The sequence below is a fragment of the Panthera leo genome, chromosome A1 (assembly GCF_018350215.1).
Source record: "Panthera leo isolate Ple1 chromosome A1, P.leo_Ple1_pat1.1, whole genome shotgun sequence".
Classification (NCBI taxonomy): domain Eukaryota; kingdom Metazoa; phylum Chordata; class Mammalia; order Carnivora; family Felidae; genus Panthera; species Panthera leo.
The window spans coordinates 123,897,150-123,911,258 of record NC_056679.1 but is presented as its reverse complement, the minus strand read 5'-3'; the positions used below and the strand labels follow the sequence as shown (position 1 = coordinate 123,911,258).

The 14,109-nt window shown below is 36.3% G+C and overlaps 1 protein-coding gene across 11 annotated transcripts in view; it reads left to right on the top strand.

The window, feature by feature from the left end:
- The window catches only part of SLC38A9 (solute carrier family 38 member 9), an 85,051-nt gene extending 71,681 nt beyond the window's left edge, over positions 1-13,370 (top strand). For 10 of the 11 annotated variants that reach the window (XM_042939027.1, XM_042938953.1, XM_042938957.1 and 7 more), the window contains 4 exons: positions 4,784-4,897; positions 6,319-6,467; positions 11,335-11,424; positions 12,588-13,370. In XM_042939027.1, the coding sequence (XP_042794961.1) occupies positions 4,784-4,897; positions 6,319-6,467; positions 11,335-11,424; positions 12,588-12,753 (519 nt within the window). In that variant the 3' untranslated portion in view covers positions 12,754-13,370. Of the gene's footprint in view, positions 1-4,783; positions 4,898-6,318; positions 6,530-11,334; positions 11,425-12,587 lie in introns of those variants that run through there. The other variant, XR_006202641.1, reaches the window with a different exon arrangement.
- The last annotated feature ends 739 nt before the right edge of the window (positions 13,371-14,109 follow it).

The window sequence follows — 14,109 nt, the reverse complement described above, 5'->3', positions numbered from 1 at the left end:
GGTTGAAAGTAGAGAAGAAGGGGACGCTTGGGTGGCTTGGTTGGTTGAGCATCTGACTTCGGCTCAGGTGATGATCTAACCATTCCCAAGTTTGAGACCTGTGTAGGGCTCTATGCTGACAGCTCAGAGCCTGGAGCCTATTTCAGATTCTGTATCTCCCTCTCTGTCTCTGTCCCCTCCCCCGCTCATGCTCTGTCTCTCTCTCTCTCTCTCAAATAATAAACATTAAAAAAAAATTTTTAATAAAAGAAAGAGAAGAAGGCAAAAGAATAAAAGGGCCTCATTTTGTTCTGTATAAACTACAGTCGGACTTGGATGCAAAGACATTTGTGAAGGAGAGCAATGAGGCTCCTAAACAGGTGTAATGATTAGATTTTTCGGGTTTGTTAAGTTTGATTTAATTTCATGGTTTTTTTTTTCACTAAACATAATTTTTTTTTATGTGTAGCTAAATGGGATATAATTTCTATTCTTTAGTAAGACATTCCTTACCAAAAGAAAACCAAAAAAGTTGTAGAGTTGAAGATCATCCAACTCATTCTTTTTCTTTCTTTTTTTTTTTTTTTTTTTTTTTTTTTTTCAACGTTTTTTATTTATTTTTGGGACAGAGAGAGACAGAGCATGAACGGGGGAGGGGCAGAGAGAGAGGGAGACACAGAATCGGAAACAGGCTCCAGGCTCCGAGCCATCAGCCCAGAGCCTGACGCGGGGCTCGAACTCACGGACCGCGAGATCGTGACCTGGATGAAGTCGGACGCTTAACCGACTGCGCCACCCAGGCGCCCCACTTTTTTTTTTTTTTTTTAAAGTGTATTTATTTTGAGGGAGCAAGAGTGGGAGATGGGCAGAGAGGGAGAGAGAGAGAGAATCCCAAGCAAGCTCCACACTGTCCACGCAGAGCCCAACTCAGGGCTCAACCCCGTGAACCATGAGATCCATGACCTGAGCAGAAATCAAGAGTCAGACGCTTAACAGACTGAGCCACATAGGCACCCCTCAACTCACTCTTTTTCATCACAATATGTCGTCTCTGTAACCATCCGGAAAATGATCCTGGATTTGTGGACTAATCTCTTGGTATTTCCTTATGATGTTTGAATTAGAACGTACACAGTGCTTTTTGTTTGTTTGTTTTGCCTGTCTTTATTTAGTTTCACACCCTGCTAGTTCTTTAAAAATAATTTGAGATGGTTTCTATCTTAATTTGTTATTTACTTTTTGCTTCTTCATATTAATCTGTGTAGTTTACTTAACACTACGTCATCAGAAGTTTTGATGTAAACGTCTGGGGTAGGTCTGTGTGGTCAGTTTCTGTCATTTTTGTTAGTAAATGCTCCACTGGATAGTATTTTCACTATGAACAGTATGTGGAACAAATTATAAACCATAATTTGAGAAGCAGAATGTGCTTCCAGCACCACTTGTGCCTCCTTGTAAAGCTGGTCCTCATTCTGAGGTGGCGTTCTTCCCATCATTAATTAGTTCCCTACCATTGCCCTGCCAGCCATTGCTCATTCATGAGGCAGAGTAGGTTACCTAATTAATGTGTAGGATTCGTACTGTCATTTGTACCTCTTTTTAAACCTATTTTTTACTTTGAGACTTGCCTAACAGATAGCTTTTTTCTACCCTTTTCCAATAAATGGGCTTTTAAGAGGCTATATCTCCAGGCCAAGTACAGTGATGGCTTGTATTCAAGCCAAAGAATAACAAAACCCACATGTGTGCATGGTATTCATAGGTGGCATGTTTCCCAGGATCGTGCTAAACCTCAGCTGCTTTCATATTAAAACATCTTTTCTGTTCTTTAGAGTAGTTTCAGATGAAAACAGATATGCAACTCTTGACCTAGTTCTATTGAATGTACATTTCAACTACTATAAAATGGACTTTTCTGATTTTAATATTTCTCTTGCATCTCTGTGTATTCAGTTGTGTCCTTTGTTACTCATAACTTGTTACCTCTTTATCTTTGTTCTCTGTATTATTTACTAACTACGACACAAATGCATTCAAGACTGATCATTTCTCCATTGCAGTAGTAAGGGCATGCAATTTGGAGCTATAACATCTTTGATTTGAATGCTGACTTCACCAGCTACTTTCTTTGTAACCATGAACAAGTTTTGTAACCTTGCTGCACTAGTTTACTCATCTATAAAATGAAGAAATGTATCATACTTACATTTAATGATATAATACATATAAAGGGCTTAGTGCATAGTGTAACACCTAGCCAATGTAATAACTGCCTAATAACTATAACCAGCTTAGTTATTATTTTTTCTGTACATTTACTAGGTTCTACCTGTGTGCCTCGTATTGTCCTGGGCATTGAGGATATAAAGACGAAAAAGACACAGTCCTTGTCCTCAGGGATCTCATAATCTAGTAATATGGAACAACTTATACATAGAAAAATTAACATAACAACATAATACAAGAACCATTAACCTTGGCTACTTTTTGGGTGTTGAGGGACATTTTGTTTCCACTTAAGATCTTTCATATTGTGAACATATATTACTTTTATAATAAAAACTAATGACAACTGCAATACACTCTAAAAGGTGCTGCATTTCAGATATGTATTCAGTGCTATAAGAACAGGAAAGCAGGGGGCACCTGGGTGGCTCCGTGAGTTAAGAGTCTGACTTCAGCTTAGGTCATGATTTCACAGTTGGTGGGTCCAAACCTTGCACTGGACCATGTGCTGATAGCTCAGAACCTGGAGCCTAGTTTGGATTCTGTGTCCCCCTCTCTCTCTGCTCCTTCCCCACTCATGCTATCTCTGTATCTCTCAAAAATAAACATTAAAAATGAAAATTAAAATAATAATAATAAAAAGAACAGGAAAGCAGAAGGAAAAACTATCTGTTTAGGAAGCTCTTGCATCTTAGACTTTTCATCTTCATCAGACTGTCCCCAGAGTCTACTAAGGTACACATCTTTTTAGAAAGCCTGGCCAAAATAATGTGGCAATTAGGTGCTATTATATAGGCTGAAGACTGTATAGCTGTCTCTGACACAGCCATCTTGGCCTCCCGAGATTTTGCATTTTATAAGACTACCTCTGTTTTTGACTGGTGTTGAGTAGGTTGAAAGTAGGACTTTTTTTTCTTTTAAGTTTACTTATTTATTTAGAGAGAGAGCACGCAAACATGCAGGAGGAGCAGAGAGGGAGAGAGAAGATCCCAAGCAGGCTCCATGCTGTCAGCACAGAGCCCGATGTGGTGCTCAAACTCATGAACCACGAGATTGTGACCTAAACTGAAACCAGGAGTCAATCACTTAACTGACTGAGCCTTCTGGGTGCCCCAGTGGTAGAAGGACTTTTAAACATCATAACAGGAGACTACTACCCTTTGCTATGAAAGTTAGAGTTGCCAGATTCATTTCTGTTCATCTTATACAAGACCATGAGACAACCTTAGGAGTGACTGAAGGCTAGCCTGAAATGGGCCCTAGGCTTCGTGAACTTTAAAGAGGAAAGACTCTGAAAGCCCCCTGGAGTTTTGGTAAGCCACTCCTTCCGCAACCCTAAACAGTTAGAAGCTTTTTGAGAATGCTAGAATCATCCTGCATAGTCTAAGCTCCTGTAGCTTCTTAGGCCTGTCCACCATGTAGTTCAGGGTAGAGAATCCTGGTTTGTTTTCAAGTTGATTGTCTACTTAGACCTAACATTAGGATTTCTCATAGTTTGTTACTTGCTTTTAAGTGAATTTATCAACATTCAAGTTTATAAGTTTCTACTATTGCTCAACCCATTTAAGGAAAGAGTCGTCCAAAAGATCAGTAATGTTCCTTAATGCCAAATGTTCACTTATAGTGTTATCAAACTAAAGTAAAATTGTATATAATTTTTTTCTTATCTGTTTTCTTAGCTTTCAAAGCAATTTGTGTTTAAAATGAAAAATGAATAGGCTTCTTGCCATAATTTAGTTGTGCTGAATTGTTTGGCTGTAACTTTAGTGGTGATGGAGACCAGATTCGTGAGCTGTGGGATCTGTTCTGTTTGGATCTGACAGCTGGCTGCGTTAAATATCTTGGAGCTTTTTACTTCATATGGGGGTAGGAGGTCAGGAGGGTAGGAGCAGCAGTGGAAGAAAGCAACCCACTTGATTTAATATGCTGCATTTGTTTACTGCTTCCAATAATAACATTGTGCAGCTGTTTGAACAGCTGCCTTTTGATTTCCTTTTGTTTACTGTTTAGGTTTATTAAGCTTGTCTTTGATACCTGCTTACTGTCTGCTCTTTAACTAGCATTTCTTCTTTATTAAATATATTTTTTAATGTGTACCAGTTTCTTTCAGCCTAGGCATGCTTTGATGGTTTAACACCGTCATTTTACTAAAAGAAGGAATTTTAATTCTGTCGGTCATACTGAAGATGACTTATTTTGCTTTCTTATTGTCCCTTAGCTTTATTATTTTTAGTGAAATGTTTTTATAATTAGGTAAATAAATTACCTTAGAAATTAGTCATAATGTTCTGTTGAGTCACCACTTATGTTAATTTACTAAATCTGCCAACTTGTAGCTTAATCTGCATACTCCAAAATAGTAAAAAAAAAAAAAAGTCAGGTTAATTGTAAAGTATGTGAATTTTGTTTTATTTAGTTTCTGTGAACAGATTGGATACCTGGAAGGCACATACACACAAACACACATAACAAAAAGATAAATCTTGTATTTATTTGTCAGTTTTCTTATTTAGTCTATTCAGGCAGACTTAACTGCAAATTTATTCAGTATCATGGGAATTTTGTTCTCTTTTTACAGGTGAGAGACTTGTCCATTGCTTATATGCTGGTGACATTAACCTACCTCTATATTGGAGTCCTGGTTTTTGCTTCATTTCCTTCACCACCATTAACCAAAGATTGCATAGAGCAGGTAAGGCACTAGGTACCCTCTCTTTGTGATTGTTTATACATTCATATCTGCAAAGCAGGCAGGGTGAGACAGTAGCAAGATACAATACCAGACAGACCTGGGTTTGAATACCATCTCTACTATTTGCTGTACATGTGAGAATTTAGGCACCTTCCCTATCCTTTCCGAACTTCAGTTTTCTATCCCATGAAGCAGTGTAATACATACACCATAGATTTTTAAAGAGATTCTTGAGAAAGCATACTGTATGCTGGCCTCTTTTGGCACTCAAATAGATGATTCCTATTGTGTGCATACTATTATTATTGTTTGGAAAACTGTTACTAGTGCTATTCATGAATTTATAAAACCTCCACTGAGAATACATTCAGTCTCCTTATTTTGCAAAGCCCAGATCTGGAAATGTCCTGGATAATCTGATGTCTTTGCTCATCAGTCCCCAATAATAGGTCTAACACTCATTTTGTACTGCATGGCAGCCAGTAAAACAAAGAAAGACTATTTAACCATTAAAAAGAGAGGGAAAGACAGAATGAATAAAAGGAAAAAATTACAAAAAAGTTGCTATAAGTAATACTTTATTTGATTTGGCCTATCATAAATTTAGGAATAGTATAGTTTCTAGTTTAATGTGACTGACTGACAGATTTCTCACAAAAATAGCATTTTACAGATGGCTTTTTTCTAGTCTCCAATTCCTCCAATAAGAAATTCCTCCAATAAGAGTGTTGTGGAATATACAGTGTGATTTATTATGGATGAATTATAAGAGTTATTTCAGCATAATAACATTAATAATGTTCTCATCTTTATAAGAGAAATAAGTTTGAGTTATTACTGTTATGATAGCTTGAAATGTTCTTCTCTTGATTTCCTTGATTCCAGAAGTTCTTTGGCAGGAAGATGCTTGCTGAAAATTCCCCCAATGTGAACAATCCCATATAAAGGTCACTCCCTTGGGAATAGGAATAGCTATGGTATTCTTATTTGAAAATTAAAAAAAAAAATTCTGATTAACTTTTTTTTAGATGCCAAACTAAAATGGATAAAATCATGACAGGAAATAAAAATAAATCCTTCTTTTAGTTATAGCCTGCAAATAGTAATGATACAAGGTGATCCAGAGCGAAGGGGAAGGTTTCTTTGTCATTTGTTTTAATGTCAAATCAATTGAAGACTGATACTTTTGTAAAACTGAATAAAAATGCGGCAATGTCAAATTTGTATCAAAGTTTCTAAACACTTATTTCAATTTCTGTACTTGGTTCATCGAAGAATAATAGTTAATGTAAACAGTTTGTGGATGAGCAAACCACAATTTGAGTTGCACATATGTTCCAAAAAAAACAGACATTCCATTATATAAATTTGTATATACTGAATTGATTTTTAACATTACTTCATTATCTTTCTTGGATTAGAATTTTTTAGACAACTTCCCTAGCAGTGACATCCTGTCCTTCATTGCAAGGATATTCCTGCTGTTCCAGATGATGACTGTATACCCACTCCTAGGCTATTTGGCTCGGGTTCAGCTATTGGGCCATGTCTTCGGTGACATTTATCCTAGGTAAGGGCTCCTCTTCTCTTGGCCAGCAAGATGTGCCAAGCAACAAATGACTGTGCAAACAGGTCAGTTTAAAATGTGACTGATCCTTTTGCTATAAAAATTTGCCTAATGAAAATGGTTACTAAAGATAGGTCACTGGTGTTCTTTTCCCTGAAGAGCTTTAAAATTAGAAGCTACTTCCTTGTCCAGATTGATTTAAAGATAATCCCCTCGGGGCGCCTGGGTGGCTGGCTCAGTCAGTTAAGCATCTGACTTCAGCTCAGGTCATGATCTCAAGGCTCGAGCCCCACATCAGGCTCTGTGCTGACAGCTCGGAGCCTGGAGCCTGCTTCTGATTCTGTGTCTCCCTCTCTCTCTCTCTGCCCTTCCCCCACTCACACTCTGTCTCTCTCTCTCAAAAATAAATAAACATCAAAAAAAATTTTTTTAATAAATAAATAAAGATAATCCCCTCTAGTTTAGTTATATTAGCTCTGATATCAGTTATGTTTATCTTACGTTTTAGCTGCCAATTTATTTACACATTGCCAGGAAGTTAATAGTATATAGTACCTGTATTGGCAATGTATGGCTAATGAGAAGCAACTCTTTTATTTTAGTTATTGATTATTAATATTTACTCATATATTTATTAACATTCATGCATTAAAAAAATTTTTTTAATGTTTATTCTTGAGACAGAGAGAGAGAGATGGAGCATGAGCCAGGGAGGGGCAGAGAGAGAGGGAGACACAGAATACGAAGCAGCCTCCAGGCCCTGAGATGTTAGCACAGAACCCGACACAGGGCTCAAACTCATGCATGAACCGTGAGATCGTGACCTGAGCTAAAGTCGGATGCTCAAACGACTGAGCCACCAGGTGCCCCTAACATTCATGCATTTTTACATAAATCATAATTGTTTAGAATTGAAGGTGAGATATATAACAAGTTTAAATTCCTATTTGTTCCTGTAACTACTGCTATAGTTTTCAGTCTCTTATTGGTGATAGAGCAGTTTTGAGTCCTTTTGAAAATCTGTTCAAAGCTAATCACCCTCATCCAAGAGAAATTTTCATAAACTGCTTCAGTGTTTCCCTAGAACTTCATGCTGGATTCCTGGTTAAGTCCTGCTAACATTAAGTTTTAGTATAGATTCATCCTCTTAAAAAGTACCTAGTCCTAACCTATTTTACTTGAAATAAATGGTCTTAAATGAAGAAAACTTTCATACAAAAAATTTTGTAATTACATTTACAGTAACCAGCTAAAACAAGTCTTCATCAGTTCTTCTCCAAAGTGAACTAATGCAGTATTTTCCCTCATTCACTAAATAATTAATATAAATATGTTTGTTTAAAAATAAAAAATCTATGAAAGCAAAAGTCCAGAGGTACCAGGTCTCTAGCATTGATAGTAGCAACAGCTACAGTTCTAACATTGCTCACCTTGGATTTCAGTACATACAAGACTCCTATTGTGTTTATACCCTGTGTTGTATTTCCATTCACCAGAATAAAATAAATACAATGAAGACATAGATGAAAAAAATTCTAGGTAAATGAATTATTCCTGTTTTCTGCCATTATTTTACATAATGGTGGCTATTAGAATGTTTTTTCTTCTTGGAAATAGTCTGAAATTTCCCTTTCATGTTCACATTGCATTTCTTTCTCTACCACCAGGAACACACTACCATTTATCCTGCAGTTACAAGTCCTCTACAGACTGCATGATTCAGAGCATACTTTTTTGAGCTCAGTACCTCCTTTATACTCTTAAAGTTTATTGAGAACCCCCAGGAACTTTATTACCTTTTGTGAGTTATATCTATCAATATTTAACATATGAAAAATTAAAACTGAAAAATTTTTAAATATTAATGAATTTATTCAAAAAACATTAGTAGGGTGCCTGGGTGATTCAGTCGGTTGAGCATCCAGCTTCGGCTCAGGTTATGATCTCATACTCCGTGAATTTGAGCCCCATGTCGGGCTCTGTGCTGACAGCTCAGATCCTGGAGCCTGCTTCAGATTCTGTGTCTCCCTCTCTCTACCTCTACACCCCCCAAAAGTAAATAAGCATTAAATAAAATATTTTTAAAAAGCAATAATATAAAACTATTACTTGTTTTAAAATAACATATTTATGAAAAATAATTGTTTCCCAAAAAACTTTTATTTTACATTTTCCAAACTTTTTAAAGTTTTATTTATTTAAGTAATTTCTACACCCCACATGCGGCTTGAATTCACAAGCCTGAGACCAAGAGTCACATGCTCTTCCAACTAAGCCAGCAAGACACCCCACATTTTCAAAACTCTGATTTGCTAGAAGATAATTGGATTCTCCTACCTTCTGCATTCAGTCTGTTAAAATATGTTGTTTTCATTAAAATCTATGAAGAAAATCTAGCCTCACATAGACATGTTGTTGGAAAAGCAATCTTTTAATAGCCTTTTCAGACTATTATGGATATTCTTCTTTGATACTTTGCCAAATTTTAACAAGTGGTAGTTTCCTATAAGTTAGTCAAATCAGAAATTCAGTTATATTAAAACCCATTGGTCTGTCTTACACTTTGGATCCTTTACCCGTGATGTTTTTGTAACATCATGTTTAGTCACCTGGAAAATATCATTTCACTGATTTCTGCAGATCTTCCAAATGTTGACACACTTCCTTATAATATCAAAACCCACTTTCGTAATATTGCCACCAATTTCATTATAAACCTCTTTAAATATTGAAAAACTGTCAAACTGAGGGTGGCAAGTACAAGCTGTCCAAAATTCTAATTTTTACTTGAAAGCTCAAATTTTATCATTGACAACACATACACATGTTTTCCTTGAAGTGACAAGATCATAAGCTTTCATTTTTAAGAAAATGTCCGTCGGGGCGCCTGGGTGGCTCAGTTGGTTAAGCGGCCGACTTCGGCTCAGGTCATGATCTCGCAGTCCGTGAGTTCGAGCCCTGCGTCAGGCTCTGTGCTGACCGCTCAGAGCCTGGAGCCTGTTTCTGATTTCTGTGTCTCCCTCTCTCTCTGACCCTCCCCCATTCATGCTCTGTCTCTCTCTGTCTCAAAAATAAATAAACGTCAAAAAAAAAAATTAAAAAAAAAGAAAAAGAAAATGTCTGTCTAATATCCGAGTCTGAAGAACCACAGTTTGTCTGCCTTTCAAATAAAAATAGCATTCCTTGGAAAAAACGGCTAGGTTGCTCTCCAGCTCAGTTGCACAAGTACTTTTCCTCAAGACAACCAATATACCTCACCGTGCAGCAGATAAGCTGTATTATGTACTTCCTGTTTAATCACACAGAATAGCAAAAAGGTGTGTGTCGAAAACATGAAAGTTAATAAAACTAATAACTTTTACTTTTTTATGAAGGATTTGCTTGAGAGTGTTTTGCAATAAAGCATACAGTATAGAATACAAAATGGTGCAACTGTCTATCCATGCTAAGGGACCAGCAGTTTTACCTACAATTGCTTTTGCAAAGCAAGTAATGCCTTTTATGATTTGAAATTAATTTTTACCTCAGTGACTTCCTGAAAAGGTATTGGGAACTTCCCTGGGGTTTGTGGTTACACTCAGAACCACTTCTTTGGAAAATACACAACGTTATTTCCTATTATAACACAGAAATAACAAAAGAGCCATTGTCTCAAAGCTCTGGAGCAATTTTTAAAGTTGGAGTTTCTAGATAAATAATAAGATCTGGAAGCCTGAATATCTTTGTAATTCATGAGGATGTAGGACTAACTGCTTATTTGTATAAATATTTTTCCTTATTCTCTATAATCTTTATTGGGTTTTAATTACCTTCTGATAACCTGGGCTCACAAGGTTGCTTTAAGGTATAAATTTGGCTTTTAAGAATCAACTTTTTGGGAAATGGAGTTATTTCTTGAGCATCAAATTTTATGTCCATTCTTTTTCTTTTTCTTTTTCTTTATTTATTTATTTTGAGAGAGAGTGAGAAAGAGTACATGCATGGGAGGGACAGAGAAAAAGGGAGAGAGAGAATCCCAAGCAGGCTCCACGCTGTTAGCACAAACCTGATGTGGGGCTTGAACTCAAGAACTGTGAGATCATCACCTGAGCCAAAATCAAGAGTTGGATGCTTAACCAACTGGGCCATCCAGGCACCCCTACATTATTTTTCTATTCATTATTTTCTATTCACTGAATATCTTTAAGTGACTGAACCTGAAGGATGAAAACCTGCCCATTTTGCCTTTTCCCTTAAAGTAAATAAATACTTTACAGAAAAACACATAGAAAGTTTGTTAAATACAGAAAAGGGGCAAAATTACTCCAAATCCCAAATCATAACACAATTATTACTGCCTTTTTAGTATATTTCCTTCTGATATCTTTTCAAATGTTTTCAGATTTTCTGTAGTAAAAATCTAGCTTGCTTTTTTCCAAGTTGTCTAGATGACTTTTTACCATCTAGGTAACAATGATAAGTTATTTTGAATACTTTTTAATATATCCCATCAGTTAAATTATTACCTTGCTGTATATCTAGGATACTTCTGGTTTTGCCACAAATATCTTGAAGTTAATGGCTTTTTCATATTTTTGTTTATTAAGAAATTCCAAATGCAATTATAGACCAAAGGGTGTGAACTCTGATACACACTAGTTTGTTCTGGCAAATCTTAGCCTATTCATATATTTACACAAAAGGACCAAGGTCACTGTCCCGTCACTATCATTGAGTACTATCATTGCCTTCAATTTTTGCTGCAATTTTATTGTCAAGTTTAAGACATTTTCATTTTAAAAATATTAGTAATGAATTTTATTCTCATATTAATGGTTATAATTTGCCTGTTTTTATTTTTATCTTTTCTTCCAAACTCCTCAACTTCTAGCATTTTCCACGTGCTGATTCTTAATCTAATTATTGTGGGAGCTGGAGTAATCATGGCCTGTTTCTACCCAAACATAGGAGGAATCATAAGGTACAGCCTATAAGGAAACTCTGTCCCTTCATATATTGGCCTTTATTTTTATGGTTTTCCTGTTGATATTGTCATTGTTGTTGTTAATTTAATTATATGAAATTATTGTATTTAAAACTGGTAACATTCAAATGTAGTTCTCTGCTGTCAAAGTGCTCATTATCTTCCATCACTGCTTCTTCCTGATTCTAGAAGCCCCGTTATCCCTTGGGCATCTTTCCCCTTCTCTTTTTCTTTTATACCTTTTTCTCTTTATACAAGATAAAAAATTTTTTATATAAAATCTATAACTTCTTGGAGTACCTGAAGATCTCTAGTATGTTAAGGCTGTGTTCTAAGTTTTTAAATCCATTTCTATCAAGAACGTGTTTCACTGTGAGTTGCAGTCAGAGAGTAAGAGTTGAGATGGGAGTTTAGATCCCAATATGGCTCTTTACTTAATATATTTTCTCTAAAAATGTTGTGATGGGTTGAATAGATGGGGAGTGAAGTTGTGACCTCACATTCTCATGGAATACTGGGCTGATTTCTCTTCCTTGACTATAGAAAGCAGGGCTGAGTCACTTTTTTGAAGACCCTTACCTAAGAAAGTAGCAAGAATCAGGAGAGAGCATTGGCCTGATGCTTATTGAATATAATGGATTTTCAAGTTTCTGTTAAGCTAAGGATAGGGTAAAGAAGAAGAAAGTGCAGATCTGACAGTCTTTTGTTGAGGTATTTTTGTTACTATCTTTGATAATTATGCTGCATCACAGAGATACTCATCTGTTCTCCTTCTCAAGCAGATGCTAGCAGTCCTTCAAAGACTCAGAATGCATAATTAGTTTATAAAAGATCAAAGATAGGAAGCCTGTCTCCAGATGTTTCTGAGGAAGCAGCCACAAACATGGACACATAGAAGAACTATGGAGATTGGAGAGATGCATAAAAAACTCTGTCAAGCAGATGCTATAAAGATGAACAGGAAATAATATTTTATATTAGCTTAGCAAGTAAAATGTTTTCAACTGACATGCATTATGTCTACAACACTTGAATCAAAAATAATTTTGTTGCCTTATTAGACTAAAGAGGGTTTAAATGGTACTATATTTACCTTAATTGTAAATCAGCAAAAACAAAATGCAAGATTAATATTAATCCAAAAAGTTTTTATTTCACAGGTATTCAGGAGCAGCATGCGGCCTGGCCTTTGTATTCATATACCCATCTCTCACCTATATAATTTCCCTCCACCAAGAAGACCGTCTGACATGGCCGAAATTAATCTTTCACGTTTTCATCATCATTTTGGGCCTGGCTAATTTGATTTTTCAGTTTTTTATGTGAAATACTCAATGTTTTCTCAAGATCTTTTGTGGTATTTTCAACTTTGACAACAATTCCACATAAATTCACTTGTAAATGGTGTTATTGCTGTAATTCTAAATGTTTTCCTAAGATAATTTGGGGGGAAAAAAAAGGAAATGGAGGTCCATTAATAAGTAATTTTGATTAGAGTGGAAAAGGGGGCAATGATCTTTATCTCTTTTCATATTCACCACCTCCTCATTCTCACTGTCTTTTCTGAGTAGAAGCGTAAGCCCTTAGGAAAAATCACGCTGGTTTTTGCTTTTACAGTTTTAAGGTGCATAAGTTTATTTTGACTACAGTAAAGATTCTCAGGGTGTCACAGCAACTATTGCCAGATGCTATTTCTGTTTTATGTTTGAATGTATTCACTTTCATTTTATTACTTGCTAGATCATTTCTGCAGTTTGTCCAAACATTTACTGTTTGGGACAGTAAACCAAATACCTCATTTTTAAAAAGAAATTTCCATGGCATCAGTGTTAATAGAGTGAACTCTTAACTGCATCCTTAATCTCTGTTTAAAAGAGAGAAAGAATGTCAGTATAGGCTTTGTGGTCATGAAATTTACACAAAATAAAAGAACTGGGAGAGTTTATTGCTGTCTGACTCCTTTTGTTTCTAATCTAGTACCAGTGACTTAGGTCAGAATTGTAGTTCCCCCAGCCACATTTTGCATAGGAACCAGTATGGTTGTCTCCATCAACCCAAGAGGACTCTTACTTTTTAGATTTCTGAGCATTGCATAGGATGTCATGACAGGACCAATGGGGAAGAATATAGGAAACCTGGCAAAGAATGTCAGGTGCATGAGTCCTTATAAGAGAGAAAGGAAATGGAGAAGGGACTGGAAAAGTGAGGCTTCCTTCCTAGTGTGTTGGGGATTAATCCAGGAAACAATTAATTCTGTTTGAGGTAAGACTTCCAAGAACTGGTTCCCCAACCACTCCACCGCTTACTTCTTAAATGGCAGAGAAGAGGTTAAATCCCTGAATCTGAGAAAAGGATTAGGGAGTCCGAATTTTTTAAAAAAAATTTTTAATGTTTATTTATTTTTTGAGAAAAAGAGACACAGAGCGTGAATGGGGAAGGGTCAGAGAGATAGGAGGACACAGAATCTGAAGTGGGTTCCTGGCTCTGATCTGTCAGCACAGAGCCCAATGCAGGGCTCAAACTCACAAAGGGTGAGATCAGACCTGAGCCAAAGTCGAATGCTCAACTCACTGAGCTGCCCAGGTGCCCCCTCCTTTTTTTAAAATTCAATTAGTTAACATACAGTGTAGTCTTGTCTTCAGGAGCAGGGCCCAGTAATTCATCTCTTACATATGACACTCA